The 17851-nt window shown below is 35.4% G+C and overlaps 1 protein-coding gene across 2 annotated transcripts in view; it reads right to left on the bottom strand.

The window, feature by feature from the left end:
• Positions 1–13682, bottom strand: part of sosie (oogenesis-related protein sosie) — a 63886-nt gene extending 50204 nt beyond the window's left edge. The window contains exons 1-2 of one of the 2 annotated variants that reach the window (XM_089642171.1): positions 13654–13682; positions 9396–9614 (exon numbers count right to left, since the gene is read on the bottom strand). In XM_089642171.1, coding sequence (XP_089498297.1) covers positions 9396–9528 — 133 coding nt within the window. In that variant the 5' untranslated portion in view covers positions 9529–9614; positions 13654–13682. Of the gene's footprint in view, positions 1–9395; positions 10040–13653 lie in introns of those variants that run through there. The other variant, XR_016303713.1, reaches the window with a different exon arrangement.
• Between the last annotated feature and the right edge of the window lie 4169 nt (positions 13683–17851).

Genomic DNA, 17851 nt, shown 5'->3' with positions numbered 1-17851 from the left:
GGAAACTTCACTGGAAAATAATAAACAATGTCACCAGTCTCTTGCTCGACAAGCGACACAGCGAATTTATCGGGTAAGTGTGTACCTACACTAAGGATTTTTGTATGAAAAGTTGGAATTTCGCAATAAGTTATTATTTCTTTTTTGCTCCTATCATCGTTTGGAATCACCTCCCGAAGTTACAGAAACAAATGTTTTTTATTGTATTTCTTTCAAACAGAATATGTTTATGTAGTTATACAAATACAGCCTTACTAAAAATCTGGTGAAAATTGTATTCAATTGATATACAACCTTGTATGTAAAAATAAATACTTTGGTTGCTGCCTTAACAACCATGCAAAACATTCTTCAAAACAACTACAACATGAAGATAAATAAAGACAAAACAAAGCTGCTGACTGTAAGCCGAACGCAACATCAGATGAGAGTAGAGATGGCAGGAGTTCCACTAAAGAACACCAAGGAGTTTGTCTACCTCGGGAGCAAAATAACATGGGACGGTCGGTCTAAGAGCGAGGTCGACAGCTGTATACATCCGGCTAGGCTTGCATTCAATAAAAGGTCGAAAATAATAGAATCGAATAATATAGACCTAAAACTGAGAATACTCCTCATCAAGACCTATGTATGGAGTATCTTGATGTACGGCTGCGAAACATGGTGCCTATCCGAAAGAGATAAACGGAGACTAGAGGCTTTTGAGATGTGGTCCTATAGAAGACTGTTAGGAATTTCCTGGAGAGACCATATTACAAATGAGGAGGTTCTCCAAAGAATCGAAGGAGGAAGGCACCTGCTCAGGACCTTGTCCGAAAGGCGTGCAAGATGGATCGGCCATGTTATACGACAAGAAGGCTTCTTGCATGTCATATTGGAGGATATGACCGAGGGGACCAACTCTAGGGGACGCCCACGCCGAGAGTACCTGGAGGACCTGCTGGTAGACGTGCGCTGCTCATCATATGCACAAGTCAAAAGAGCCGCACAAGACAGGGAAGAATGGAAGAGGAGATTAGATGAAATTGCTGCAAACCAATCCCAGGATTGAAACCAGAGAGAGATGTAAAAATATTACTGATATAGAAACTGACATAAAACATCATTGAAGCAGAAGATAGTATTAATAAATCTAAACGAGAGATAAAAGATAACGGTGACAGCTAGGAATTCAACCCGGAATCTCTTGATTATAGCGTCTCAACCAGTCTAGTATTTCTCATATTTTTGGCAGCCGCCTTTTTAAACGTTTTGTTTATTAAATATAATATAGGAACGATCAAGTGAAACAAAACTTGACCTGCGTCATTTCAGGAGTCAGAAAAACAGTATTTCTTACTTAGAGACAACTTACTGATATGAAATGCTTGTTAATTTATTAAAAGTCTGTTTAAATTATTCGTTTTGCTGTTTAAAACGGGTGCTTATACGAAGCGAGTGTTTTAACAGGACGGCAGAACACGTGTTCATATAAATATTCTCATATATGTATAAATATTGTCGCATTTTGTCATGATATTTATTCCGGTTTTAGATATTGTAGCAAAGTATAATAATATTACAGATATGTATATAGTATATAGCCGCTGTCGTTTGCTGGTGATACTGAAGCTGAGGAAAATGATGCTCTAAAACAGAGGTTCCCAAAGTGGTCTATATGGACCCCCAGGGGTCAATATCGGATTGCTGGGGGTCCATGTCAGCGAGAAAAAATTTGTTGGTCCACGAGATTCAAATGGGGGTACATAATGGGGTACATACATAACTAACACAAATAACACAGTTTACGTAATACTAATAATAGACTGAGAAATTACTTATTTGATATTTGTATGTTTATATATGGTAAAGTTGTTTATTGAGGTATATAAATAGAGTCTACGTTCCTTTTCTCGTCAGAATTAATATATTGAACCAAAACATTGCACATTGGAAGCCGCGAATTTTCCTAGTTCCCCAACTTGTTTTTGTAAAACGTCCAGGGTAATAATGACGTTCAACCTTTAAATGTACTTCACACAGACTTCAAAACAAAGTTTGAGGACATTTTGTCTATGGAAATGGAACGTTGAAGAATCGGATATCATGTGACAAAAATAACTGATCGGAATAAGCACTGACAAAGAACTTAAGGGGCAGTTCTGTAGGGCCAGCTATAGAAAGAATTTCCCGTTGCTTATCCTGCTCCATTTTCATTTGGTGTAATACCTCACAAGGGCGCCACTGTCTGCACAGTGTAAAGACAGAGGAACTATACCGCCACCCGGTTGTTGGACAGGCAAAGGAAGGGAATCTTCTTACGAAAAAGAGAAAGGATTATCACATGGGAGGTTTATTGGTTTAGTAAAATTCAATATTCAGCAGGAAGGGGGTATATTCTACGGAAAAAAATATATTTGGCAAGTGGTCGACGGGGCAAAAAGTTTGGGAACCTCTGCTCTAAAACATGCAATTTTAGTAGGGTTTTTAGGTAACAAATTTTTCCTTACCGAGAAAACAGATAAGGCCTCAAAGTCTACAATAACATTTAAAACACCCATATGAGGTAAAAACTGTGAGGCGCATACTTGTATAAAGAACAGTAACTGTAAATTCCGTAAATCTCTCGTGTCTACGATTAACGAAGTATGCATGAAGAATGAGTTAATGATGAATGTAAGTAAGTCTAAAGTAATGGTGTTTGAAAGAGAGAGTACGAAAACAGTGTGCAATATAGCTGTGAATGAGGAATACTTGGAGCAGGTGGATGAGTTTGTGTATTTAGGAAGTATGTTCTAGAGAGATGGGAAGGCTGACAGAGATATTGAAACAAGGGGAAATGCAGGTAACTCCATTCATGGAGGACTGAACGCAGTTGGCGTCAGCATTATATGTAGCAGTCCACAATGGAGTGCTGGTACCTACCCAGTTGTATGGAAGTGAGGCATGGAACTGGCAAAGAAAGGATGAAAGTAGATTGATAGATGATTGATAGATCCCTGAGACGTGTGTGTGTAAAACCATGATCGTGTGAGAAATGTAGAAATCATTAAAGCGTGATGAGTAAGATTAAAAAAGGGACGCTTAGATGGTTTGGGCAAGAATAGCCAATAAACAAAGAAAGGACATGAAACAGATACTTGAGTCGGGCCATGTCAAGAGTCAGAATAATATAAGAGTATGTATGAGACGATGTATGAATGTGAATGAAGCAAGGAGTAGGTGGTATGACCGAGTTGTTTGCTGGTCCGTCCTCTCTGCCTACCCCAGCAGGGAAACGGCGTGATGTGTTAGTTAGTTAGCTAGTTCGGTTGCAACTTTGTATCTATGTTCTTCCTTTTCGTATCCATAATCCATGTTATATACTTCTTTTGAAGTCGGTTATCTTTTTGATGGTATGAAACGATGTTTGAAGTAAGTTGGTCAAAAACCGAAACGGAAAAATAATCGGTCATTTTTACAACATTCCACAAAAACTGTAACGTTTCTTACATTTTTCCGCAAAGTAGGGCAACTTGACTAACGTTAATCAGGGTCAGATTTACACAGATTCTAAAGTTATACTTTGCCACACGCCACGGAAGGGGTGCGGAACCTTTTGTAGTTTTAAATAATAATAATAACATCTGTAACGGGATATTCGGCAGATGGGAAACATCGAAAACCATTTATACTGATGGAAGTGAAAATCAAAGTAAGAAAGTCTTTACATTTTTGATAATTTCGACGGCCGGCGTGGTCTAGTGGTATACGCTTTTGACTACAGATCCGAAGGTCGCGGGTTCGAACCCGGCGTGCGCAAATAAATTTTATTTGATTAATTTGTGTTATTTCACAATTAATTTATTTAAAATAATATATAGTATATTTGCGGCACGTTCCAGAGTGGAAGATACTCTCAGTATCGCCCTGGTGTAAGACCACCATTCAGAATTGAAACGTTGCTTGAAATGGCTTTAGCCGTGTTTGGTGACCAGATCTGAATAGCCAGGTACTTCCCCACCTTCTTCTTCCCCATCTCCCTCCCCTCCCCAATACCCTCAGCCTCACAACATACCCCAATTGGGGATGCCATAGTCTCACTGGCTCCAGACGGGAGCAGTTGGGACTCTTGTGCGGTAATACTGTAAAAAAAAAAAATAAATAAACAGTTAGGTATGAATTGAGATTTTCACAGCCAAAAGTATTATACCTCCTTCTTTTGCCAACGTTTCGGACAGCATTGCAGTGTCCATCATCAGGGCAGTTGTGTAATCTTTTATTTAACTGTGGTTGTGGTGAAATGTGTTACCAGCTCCAACCCTCTAAGAGCTCACATTAGCATCACTATACCACCACCTACACCAGAACTAAACGCAGAAAACCACTTTAAAACTATATGTTAATTGCTGGAGCTGGCAACACAGAATCGCATATTCATAAATAAACACACATTTCACCAAAACCATGGATCATTTATTGATTTAATTGAGAATATAAGAAAATATATCGCACAGAGTTTTGGCGGCCAGCTGGAAAAAACCGACGTTTTGAGTCGTGTTGTTTTGCGAGTTTGTCATACTTTTAAAGAGGTTTTATTAGGAAATCAAGGAGATAAACGATAGAAAGATCTCGTTCTAGACACACCTCACCCCCATGAACCCGGGCACCCCTGCCAAGATACCAAAAGTAGCCAACCACTTGGAGTGACCTATGGAAGAGGTTTTGGTTCGAACATTCGAACAGACCATGAAGGGTATTCAACTGGTGACTGGTGAATTTTTGATTTCAAATTCGGTTTCGACCAATCAATGAACAAATTTCAGCGGCAGTTTCGGTTTCGACCAAAAGTCCGATATCGAAAACTGCATTCGCGATGTTTCAGGTCCAACGATGAGTAATTCATTAACGCCATTAAAATTATCCAAGTATTCATTGTTGATTGCATGTTCAGAGACATGAACGGCGTCTGTCAGTCCGACATCTGGACCTATGTAAAAAATCTAATCGATCCCTTATTTGAATATTTCCTTACCAACAAATTTCTTTCCTGCAGTTGTGCCAAAAGGTAAAAACGTGGATTGATTGTCTACCTACGATGCAGGATGAAGATCGGTAAGTCATTTAGTCCATCTATATCAAATTTTGTTCTTATTAGTGCCGGGACTGTTAAGAGAATGGTTTGGCTGATTAAATAAGTCCAGGACACCCGATGAACACTTTCTCCTTGCACTGGAATGAAATATGGAGCCTTAAAATGTGGATGGTATAAGATTTCGGGGGCGCCCGATGGAGACATGGCATGATCGAGCAAATCAAATACGTAACGTGTGATAAAATGAACAAAGAAAAGAATATAAGGGGAATGTATGACGTGGAAGATAATGGCCCAAGGAAGACATCAGGTGGTAAGAAGAAAGTGTGAAGTGGAAGTGAGTGGTTAAAGAAATCTGGGACGCCTGAAGAAGACATGACACGGTCGAATTAATCAAATGTCAATCAAATCAATCAAACGTCTCTTTGGGAACCACCTCTGGGCTGGAACTCCACAATATTAGATAAAATTACTTGATTTTGTGCAAAGGAGGGCGGTCAGTCTGATTGACAGTCCATTGTTAACAGACCGATTGGCATCTCTAAAACACAGACGCAATGTGAGCAAGCCGAGCCTGTTCTACAGGTATATTAATTCAGCCTGCTCTGAGGAGCCAGCAGTATTGATGAAAGTGAAACATTTCACATTTGATGTAAATTTGTATGGATGACGAATTGAATGCGGAATATATGTTTATCCTGCTTCATACAATCGGGCCTCTTCAAGATCTCTTCCTTCAGCCCCTACCTTAACCAGCCTCACAATGCTACCCAACCGATGGCGACATAGTTACCCATCATTCATAATTTACAGACAAGGGCGTTCTTGGAATGAGTCACTTAAAAAAAAACAAAATTAAAAAGGTAAGTTACCCCTTCTTGAATGTATAATTTTACCCTAACTACTAACACCCAGTTGTTGTATTGATTATTAACCCTCCTAAGAACTAAGGCCAGTACTGAAGCACACTAGCCAATACAACTTGACTATAACAGATCAGCTAAAATTTACCACTGTATATATTCTTTACAGATTTACAGTTTTACCTCGGTACCATTTACAGCCAAACATTTTATGCAGATCTGAAACAGAGCCAATGATCCGGTAATTGCGTCTATGTACAGGAGAAGCTTTTTTTTATTAAATATTTCTGACACTCACGCTTCTAGGCCAACATTTCAAATCACTGAGAGAGGGGAGGTGAATTAAATGGAAGATTAGAGTTTAATTTAGACACAGAAGAGATGAGGTTTTGACTGGATCTGAGGCAATTTTAGATAAGGCTTGATAATAGAAAAGATAGTTGTTTAAAAATGGACAACCAATAATATGTGTTCTAAAGTTAGCACTTCTAGAACACAGAGTAAACCATATGAGTAGACAAGATAGTGAATTTTATAAAGGTGAGAAGGAACGGAAAATGTCTAATTCACATTCGAATTAGTGAAGAAATTATTATTTTTTTAAATGGGGATTATTGAAAGCACGGTTTTGGTAGGATAGTTCTTTGTATTGAGGCATAGTAGGCTTCTTTGTATTGACTAGAAATGTGCCAATACTTTGACCAAATAGTCCTATGTATTGATGCATATCAGGCTCCCTTGGATTGACTAGCAATGTGCCAATACTTTGAACAAAGCACGGTCTTGATAGGATAGTCCTTTGTATTGAGACATAGCAGGCTCTCTTGGATTGATTGGCAATATGCCAATACTCTGACCAAAAATTGTGAATCCATCTTTGAGGATGGAAGAAATGTGGTTTACGAGGATAACTATAAGGTAAAATGCTTCTTATTAGGAAATCGCAATTTCGTAACCCACGATGAAACATTGTTTCAAGGTGTCCAGGAATCCAAACCAGAGCTTTGAATGAAGGTTTTTTTACAGAATTACCTCGGTACCATTTTACAGGAAATTGCGTCTCTTTACGAGGAAAACGTCCCCAAAGTGGTTTGATATTGGTAATATATTTTAATCACAAATTGAAACATATTTCTCTGAAGCACATTGCAAGACTTGAAAGGACCTAGAAATTGTGTATGAGCCACAAAGATGTTGTGTTTTGACAATTTTGCAATTCAAAGAAGTTGACCAAATTGCAAATTGCAAAGTCAAAGGACTGCTTTACTTTAGCTTAGTGCGTAGCATTCTCTAGAGTGAAACAAACTTTTAAAAAGAAAGCCTTTTAAATTCTTTACAATAATATTATTTCCATCTTTAAAATTCAACCAGTTACTTGACTCCAAACCATTTACAACGCCGGGAATACGCCAGCAAGCATTTTATAAATTACTAATTAAAACATAAATACCACAAAATGTTGTTTTTATTAATATGGTTTTTACAATCCATTTTAAATTTAATATTTGGTGTAGTTCTTTTTATGGTTTTCGGCAGTGCTTTTATAATATTTCATCCCTTCGTAGAATAAACTGTTTTGTTTATTGATTTATTCCTTTCTGATAGTCTCATTTCATTTCACATCCTTGTGTTATGTGTGTGAATTTCACTGTTGTGTATAATTTTTTTTTTAAATATGTTTTTTGTTATTTTATGCGTAAATATCATCGCATTCCATGTCATAATTAGCCAGTTTAACTCTTTTAACATTTAAGTAACTTTTGAAAATCTGTATATTATTATTCTCATTGTTCTATTTGGAGAATTTGAATAACGCTGTCAGTAAATGTCTTGGCTCTTCAAATCTGGTCACCAAACATGAAGCAAACGCTTCGATTCTGAATCGTAGACTTTCACAAGTGGTTTGCTTCGTTTGGTGACTTGACTGAGCAGGGGTTCCCGGGTTCATGAGATTAGGTTTGTTCAGGTCTTGACTGCGGATGCATCTGCCCACCAACTGCATGACAGGTCGGATCGGGTGATCTAGTTGGACTATCTCAACTCATAGCCTGCACCGCAGTAGGAGAGATGGATTTATACACTCCTGGATATACTGAACCCCCAGATTCCTACTCACCCCTTGTACCTTTTTCCTTCCCAGAACTACCTATCCTTCACTATCTTAAAATTAATGATCAAATTTTGCAATCACTTTGATAAAGTCCATTGTAGGTATAATTTTTTAAATTTTCTCGATCAGCTGATGGATGAGAAGCCATTATAGATAATCTCCAACTAGTTATAAGATTTAAATGTGTATTTGTACAGCGCTCTTGATGTAATTTTGCCCACAAACGGAGCTTACGAGCAAATCTTTTATTTATTGATTTAGAATTGACGGCACAAGTGCCATTAACATACATGGTAGTTATTAACAATATATAAAATAAAAAAGAAAAGAAAACAAGAAGATTATATAAGTGAAATATATATACGTGCGTACAAAGTTAACGAAACAAATGAAGAACAAACAAAAATAAAAAAAAACCTGTGCAATGACCTCATTGAAATATGCACTGCTAAGCAAGTTTAGTAAGAACAGATTTTGACTTCAATAGAGGCCCACTCGAGCGATTGGTGTCGTATACACATTTATCACATTATTTAATTAATAACATTTCTCAAAAAATTAATATGGAAACACATGAAACTGCTTTCTGCTGTTCAAAGCCAATGAATCCACCTAGATTTCGGTTTACTGCGGTTTAAAGCCAATGAATCCACCTACATTTTGGTTTAAAGCCAGTGAATCCACCTGGATTTCGGTTTACTGCGGTTTAAAGCAAATTAATCCACCTAGATTTCGATTACAGCCAATAAATCCACTTAGATTTCGGTTTACTGCGGCTTAAAGCCAATGAATCACCCTAAATTTCGGTTTACTGCGGTTTAAAGCCAATGAATCCACCTACATTTTCGTTTACTGCGACTTAAAGCCAATAAACCCACATAGATTTCGGTTTACTGCAGCTCAAAGACAATGAATCCACCTAAATTTCGGCTTACTGCAAATTAAAGCCAATAAATCCGCATAGATTTTAGTTTACTGCAATTTAAAGCCAATGAATCCAACTAGATTTCGGTTTACTGCGGTTTAAAGCCAATGAATCCACCTAGATTTCGGTTTACTGCGGCTTAAAGCCAATGAATCCACTCAGATTTTTGTTTACTGCGGCTTAAAGCCAATGGATCCACTTATATTTCGGTTTACTTCGATTTAAAGCCAATGAATCTACCTAGATTTCTCTTTACTGTGGTTTAAAGCCAGTGAATCCACCTAGATTTCGCCTAAAATTCCATATTTTTAAATTCATTTATTTTTAAACGATTTTGCGAATTTGGCATACTATGCTGAAAATCGCTCAATATTAAAAACATCAATTAACATAACACATAATAAATATTTAAAAAATAAATCCAAATATTAAATTAGATCTTACCAGGAGGAGGAGTAGGTTTCGGGGGGACAGTGTTTGCAGGATTCGTCTTTCCGAAGGTTGTAAGCGCCTCTGAAGAGTCCCTCGCCATACACGCTATCAGCCAAATGGCCGCGGCCCACGCAGCCTTAGGCATCTCGCGGCCCCACAGGATCAGGCCGGAGGTCACTTGGCACTTAGCCGCTTTTCACTCCAAACAACAGGCTAAGTGTACGCGCGGCGCTAGAAAGGTTAAAAATAAAACCTAAAAAGGTTTTTTATTGATGTTTTTATATATTTTTAAGCAATTATGTTTTATTCAAGTATTTTTTTATGTTTTTATTAATTACTTTGATTTAAAAGCGTTTTTTAAATGTTTTTTGACCTTTCGATAATCAAAGACACGCAAGGACCTAAAATGGTTAAAAACCAAAAAGCCTTTAAAATTTCTTTTATTGTAGTATTTAGTTAGTTTTTTAAACTGATTGTGACAGTATTATCCTTTGTTTTTATTACTCTTTAATAATTTATTTTGATATATTTTTTAAATTTTTAAATAGTAACACTCAACTTATTATTTTTGAAAGAGAGAAAATTATTTATTTTGCTTTGTTTTATAATAAGTTCACTATGATTATTAGATAAAATAGTGCTACCAATTTTTTTTTTCTGCTTTTGCGGTGATTTTTAGTGCTTTATTTATTTATTTTGGTGTTTTTAAGTGAAGATTAAAAATTCTAAGTGCAGAAGACGTAAAATTTGTGATTTTTAACCAAACTGTTAAGTGTGATAATTGTTTCAGTGTCTCAATAACCAATGACAACGCTTTTTCACTTTTTAACAATTCTAATGTTTTTCGGCTACACTTTATGAAGAAGGCCAATGCTTCAAATGCGCTGAAAAAAAAAAAAAAAAATTATTATTATCTTGAAATAAATATTTAAATTCTTGTATTTCTTGGGCATTTACTATGTAACAATTTCTTGACATTTTTGTTTAATTGAGTTTTATTTCCAATGTACATTTAAATTATGGAACATAATGGAGAGATATTTATAGTTCATGTGTCCAAAAGCGTACTTTTTGATACATTCATAATCTCACTTTGGTTTGACATTTTAAAATACTTGATTGAATTTGAACAATTCATCAAACTTCAACGTTCATTTTCGGGTTCTGTGAAAGTCCTATTCAAGTTCTGTTATCATATCATTATAGGCTAGTTGCTTGACAAAACAGAACTTGAAAAAATCTTTCGCAGAACTTGAAAATGAACGTTGAAATTTGATGAATTGTTAAAATTCTCCGAAACAACCCGTTCTTAGATTTGAAAATGATTACTGATGACGTACTTATGGGAGATTTTGTGACAGTTTTTATTATGTCAGATACTTGTTCAATATAAACTAAATTCAACAACAAAATCCCACTCTCATTCAAAAGTCACAACAGCATAAAACATACTAACAAATATAGACTGAAACAGTAATCATACAACTTCACCTAAAACTTTTGATTATCTAATTATTGAAGACAATATTAGCGATTCTTACGAAAATTTGAAACTGAAAAGATTCGGTCACATCTAGGACTCGAACCCAGGATCCTTGCCTTACCAACTGAGCTAATGGGACCCTATCTCCTTCGGTCATTTTTAACTGTATCATACTTCGAATAAGAACTATAACATTGTTTTATGCTAGTTAATGACACAGTTGTGTCGAAACCCAGAGCAAAATTTAAGTAAAAAATGTACATTAGAAAATAAACTCACAATAAAACAAAATTTAATACTTAATATCTGCCACTTGCAATCATATTATGATAATAATTATTAATGTTAAATTATTTTCTTTTTTGTTTCAGTTGGTGCTATGATATCAGCTCTGTTCTCCCGTACCGAGGATTTCATTTGAATATCATTAAAATGTAATTTAATTCTGTGAATAATGTAGATTTGCTGAACGAATTACATATATAATTATGTAATTGTTTCAAGAGAGGTTGAAAGGCTGATATAAAATTGTCCAAAGAAGCAAAGCTAGCATGCCACAATGGAGTGCTAATACCTACCCTGATGTATGGCAGTGAGGCACGGAACTAGAACTAACAGAAGAGGGTGAAAGTAGACTGCATGCTGTAGAAATGAGTTCCCTGGGGCGTATGTGTGGTAAAGCGTGCGAGAAGTGAATACATGGCACTTTCAAGTGAACCAAATACGTGAGTCAGAAAAACAGAAGAGTATGAGTGAGATGATGCATGCATGTATGCCTACAATGTTGGGAAACGGTGGTGTAAATTAAAGATTAAATTCTCAAACTGTAATATTTAATTATTGAAGACAATACGAGTAGCGATTCTTATACGAAAATTTTAAACGTAAAAATCAGAAAAATATACGGTCACATCTAGAACTTGAACCCAGGACGTTTGCCTTTGCCGCGGCACCCCTTTAAAATTAAAATAAGATATATTTATCCAAGACACTGTCTATATTGCATTTAGTTCTGGTTGAATCTTTCGATCATACATAAAGACAGCAGCAATCAAAATGTGCAGTGAAAAAATGAAGATTATGTTGGTAGTTTTATTTGAAGTATGATACAGTTAAATGTGACCGAAGGAGATAGGGGCACATTAGCTCAGTTGGTAGAGTGGTGCCCTGCCAAGGCATGCCTCCTGGGTTCAAGTCCTAGATGCGACCGTATATTTTTCTGTTTCAAATTTGAATCGCGTATATTGTCTTCAATAATTAGATATCAAGTGTTCTTTATGCTGTTGTGACTTTTGAATGACAGTGAGATTTTGTTGTTAGTTGTGATTTTAGTTTATATGGAACAAGTATCTGATATAATAAATACTGTCACAAAATCTCCCATAAGGACGTCAACAATTGACATTTTCATCTGTGCTATGAGTATTTCAATCAAATATTTTAAAATCTCAAAACCAGAGTGAAATTTTTGACAAAATTTAATGTGAGTTTAAAACAATTAGCATTTGATCCAAACCTATATTGGACTATTTTAATTTCATACTTTATTAACATGACAAAAATGTTAAAAGTACAAAAAAACCTTTTCTGATCATTTAAATCTAAATTTCGCACAGCATGCCTATTCTTACAAAATCTCATAATAAACGTCAGTTATTCACTTTCAACGTGTATTACTATTATAGTACAAATGGGGATATCCTAAAATCAGTCAGTAAATCCGAAAACTATTATAAAAAATATCCCTGTAAGAACTAGCACAGACAAAATCTTAACATCATGTCACTTTAACAAATCTCAGGATCAAAAACAAGCAACTATAAATACAAAATTTGTGCAAAAAAGCTTCCTATATTATGGCAGTAGGCTGAACAAAAAAATCCTATTCTCACTCAACACTCACAACAATATTTCAACATTTAAATCTCAAATAAAAAGCTGTGCACAAAACATAGGAAGATCAGAAATAGATAATATACTGACACCAGATACAAGACGTAAACTGAATTATTTTAAGGGTAGTATGCCGTGTTGCGTTACCTCATTTAGCAAAAGTTTCAGACAGCATTACAGTGTACACCATCATGGCAGATATGTAAAGAGTTGGGAGACAGTATCACATCTACATACTTATGCACACACTTCACCACAATCTTGGACAATAGACACTGTAATGCTGTTCGAAACGTTGGCTAAATAAGAAGGCAGCGCAACACGGCATAATACCTCAAAAATAAACCATTAGAAATTAAAATAATCATCATATTATCGATACTACTAAAAATGAATGATATGTAAATGAAATCCTCAGCACGGGAGATCCCAGTAAGGAGATCATTTATTAACTATTAATTACAACAAAAAAGAATATAATAAAACACTAATTATTATTATTATTAATATAGCGTTGAAAACAGCTTAACACAAAACATAAACATTAAAAATTAGCGTACAATAGCAGTCATAAAACTTACACAAAAATCTTTAATATATATTTTTTTAAATGGAAATATAAAAAAAAAATTAAAAGTTTAAATTAAACAGAATAAAAACATTTTCTTTGAAAAAAAAATCGAATAAAAATATATTCATAATCGATTATTTTAAACAAAGAGAATGATTTGAATTGCGAAGTAGTTTGTTTGTTTTTGTAAGAAAGTATTTTTTTTTTTTTATTCAGTAAAATTACGATAATATTTTTGTTATGTTTTTGTCTTGTTTAAACTTTAATTATTTAGTTAGTTTTTAGTTAAGTGTTGCTAAGTTAACTGTAAATAAAAACTTTACCAGTGTGGCAACTGTTCAAAGCGAAGAACGGTTTCGGAATGAATCTACGCGATGATTTCATAAAGTTAACTACTTCAGTTAACCCATTGAGCTCGGGGAAAATCATTCACTTAACCAACTTTTTTTTTGGCTGATAATATATAATTTAAACAATATAAAAAAGGATAAATGCAGGTAGCTTGATGAATAGGGAAGTGTCCACTTCCCCTTGAAATGTTAATGTAAAAAAAATTAAATTATATAATGTTGTCTTTCTCGCAATGAGTTTTACAACTCCTTAAGATTAATGCATCATCATTTTTATTTTGTAATGAATTATCAGTTAAAAATCATCTCTCGCTCAAAGACACTTCTCATTCTTAGGTCCAAAACTATACAACTTCATGCCTGATGCTTGGAAAAGGGAAAACACAGCTATTCTTCATAAATTGACCACTTATTGGTTTCATCAATTACATAGGTAGAAAGGAGAGTGAACTTTTACTACACAAAAAATGAAATCAAACACAAACCAAAAACAACAACAAAAACTTCAACAAAAAATAAACCATGTAAATTATACCTTTATGTTCTAATCTTTATCACTATGTGTATATATGTACCTACCTAATACTTTTAAATTAGAATGCTACCCAAGCAGCAGTTAAACTTATGTTTAATTGGATATTTTATTTTATTCTATTTCTTCTCTTTGTTATTCATATTTATACAAAATATGTTAGTAGGCTAAGGCACCAGTTAAAAGTACATATACCTATTATTTTAATACTATACCAAACAACTTATCAAAATGTTAATACTCATCCTAATTTGACTTCTAAAACGGGAATCCTCCTAGTTGGTTAGTCAAAACATTTCATAATGTATAATCTTTTACTCAATAAAAAAAAATTATAAAAGTTTTTTTTTGTTATTTGTTTTTGGGGTGTTATGCAGTGTTGCGCCTCCTTCTTTGGCCAACGTTTCGGACAGCATTGCAGTGTCCATCATCAGGGCAGATGTGTTATTTGAGATTGTGTTAAAATGTGAGCTTATGTATGAGGTTGTGATACCGTGTTGCCAGCTCCAACCCTCTGAACTAACATTAACATCATTTTTTTATTTAAAGTGGTTTTCTTCGTTTAGCTCTGGTGAAGCCGTAAATTACCGGATACCAAGAACTATTGAGCTTAGCTCCATCGTCTCTATTAATGTTTACGGGATTTTTATGAATTTCAATGGCCCGTAATCAGCCGTGCTCTATAAGTTTTGGGTCTCCCCAGGATTTCAGGAACAAATCCAAAGTAATGCCCGGTGTCAATCAAATGCTCGGCAATTGCCGATTTGTCAGGGTGGCCGAGTTTACAAGCTCTGAAGTGTTCTGAAATCCTTTTGGAGATAGTCCGCTCTGTCTGGCCTACATAGACATTGTCACATCCGGAACAGTTAGAAGTTATAAAAAGTTTTCTCAACTACTATTGGGTAGTTTGTGAACAAACTAAAGATAAAACATAATATTTATTTTTTAGAAAGTAACGGAGTTAAAGGTGTTGATACACCTATGTAGGTCCTGCGCACGAACCTATAAGCTAGAAGGTTATTTCAAGAACGAAGTAACGCGATAAGACCTACGATTGATTAAAGTGAAACGCGCTACAACATACATACAGTGGTGTGGAGTCGTTACAGTCATGTGAAATGGTTCTATCGTCGTAGGTCGCGCAATTACACTTGACGCGAACAACACAATTGGCTTAGAATTAGGTTTAACCGACCACAACAACACTACTTTAAAATATTTAAATAAAAGTTTTTTTTGTTTAAATGTCATTTTCGGGGATGCTGTGTCGAGGGTTTTTTAATGGAAAGGAGAGGAAAGGAAAAATAAATGAGGGGTTGGTAAGAATCTGTGGGTCAAGGCGATACAAAGTCCGACTGGAGAAGTCAAAAGGTCTTCCTCAACAAGTCTCTCTCAATCCGAATCGTATCAACCGCCAAGACCTAGACAAACCTCACCCTATGAACCCGGACACCCCTGCTAAGTCACCGAACGTAGCAAACCATTAAGGGTGACCTATGGCAGGGGTGTTGGTTATCCAATAAGTGTTTTTTGGTAAAGTAAAGTGGGGAGAAGTAATTTATATCGGAATCGGAAAGATATTTTTTTAAATCCTAAAAATGATAACGGGAGATTTTTTTGAATCGTTTTTATCTGGAATCACCTTAATAATAGAGCATGTGATGTAAAAATCAACTTAGACATCACACAAAACTCTCGTTTAGGGGATGTGTATTGTCTACCATAAAGTATTATGTAAAAATTGAACTTTTTCATCGTCGTTGGAATCTTCTCTTCTGAAATGGAATGAAAATTTTGAAACTTTTCATGGTGTATTCAAGCGATGCATCTGTCTGAGTAATGCGAGAGACTCAACTCTGCCACATACCTGCACCGACCCATGTTAAAGGTTATCCCAAAGTGGCCAATCTAACGAATCGATCGTGACAAGTTGCAATAATATGCCAGGAAGAAAATTTGGTCTATCATTATTTCTCAACGAAACGATCCCAATAGGTTCAGGAAATGAATGAATACTTAATACCACTGAACACAAAACTTCTAGAGGTCGGCTGTCCAAATCAGGATCGATTTAAAATGCATGGAAACTGCTACTGAGTCAATAATAATAATATTTGGATGATTTGTATAGCGCCGTTTTTGTGTAAAATCACTTCAAATGCGCTGTACAAATACATAATACATTTCTACAATGATCTATGTTATCATTACCTATATATTATGGAGATAACATACAGTTCAATACTTACCTGGTAGGTAACTTGAGATTAACACTTAATTAACATTAACTAATTGTTTATTAGCGAAATTTAGATACAGGATTTAGGACATAATTGGAAAATTGGATATAACTGGACTTTCTCTCTGGAATGGTATATTTAATTTAAGTATATGACAGCTTAAAAACGTAAGTTTTTAGTTCAGATCTGAATTCTGTTTGACTTGTTATGGATCTTAGTTCCGGAGGGAGTTTATTCAAAGCCTTCGGCCCAGATACTCCGAAAGCGCGATCACCAAACTTAGTATTTGCATTCCATCAGTCTGCCTACAGCTGATGATGTTGCTGATCTAAGAGTTGACTGCAACAGACTAGTGTTTTCCGGGACGCATAGTTCAGAGATGCCACAGCGCCCTTGAGGTGTTTTTGCACAAAAACGGCGCTATACAAGTCATCCAAGTATTATTATGTAGGGTGGGGCCATTTCATTGATGGATTTAAACACCATCCAGCACAGTTTGTACTGGATTCTTTCAGGGCACTTGAGCCAGTGAAGGTTACGAAGGTGTTCTGAAATGTGCGAATATTTTGAATCCCCGGTTGTAATTGTTGATGATATTTATTTATTAATTAACGAACCATGTCCCATTATAATAAATTAAATTTTATACGAAGGTAATAGAGGAAGAAGTATTACAAAATATTACAGTAATAACAGAAATATGGCCCTTCCTTCTACACGCCTCACAACGCTACGCAACTGGATGGTGCCATAGCTACCCTGCTTTTACACTGTACAGACAGATACATCAGATTCAACAATAAAGAAAATGTTAAGTCAAAATAGGAACAAGGCTTCCATGGAGTTCACGATTTCCACTCCATTAATTACGAATATTCCTTTCGTAATCATTAAGAATGACAACACAAAATTCAAGGTCCTGACGTGAGTTCACAAGTCTGACAATTCTGAACATTGGTGAATGGTGTCCATAATTTGTGCAGTGTTGATTGAGGAAAAGCAATTCATTATTACTATGATATTGAAAGAGATTGTTGCAAAAAACTAGGTGAGTCAATCATACTGTTAATAATTTTTAAAAATTCAGTTGAGATCAAAGTCCTTCCAAAGTTTTTCTAAATAAGATATATTTAACTTAACTTCAAGTTCATTAAGTAAACGCCTCTTTCTAACCCTAATGTAACAATGCTCTCGAGACATTAACAAAAATTAAAGACTAATGCATCACTTTTCAATCAAACCCTTCATTTGTTATTCACATAAGAAAGAATATATATATTTTTTTTATAGTGAATATCTCACAAGAGTCCCAACTGCTCCCGTCTGGAGCCAGTGAGACTATGGCATCCCCAATTGGGGGATGTTGTGAGGCTGAAGTTAAGTGGGGAAGGGAAAGAGG

The sequence above is a fragment of the Hesperophylax consimilis genome, chromosome 17 (genome assembly GCF_061612785.1).
Source record: "Hesperophylax consimilis isolate HC1 chromosome 17, BYU_Hcon_1.0, whole genome shotgun sequence".
In the NCBI taxonomy this organism is placed as follows: domain Eukaryota; kingdom Metazoa; phylum Arthropoda; class Insecta; order Trichoptera; family Limnephilidae; genus Hesperophylax; species Hesperophylax consimilis.
Note: the sequence above shows the minus strand (reverse complement) of the source record. Positions and strands in the feature narration are given on the sequence as shown.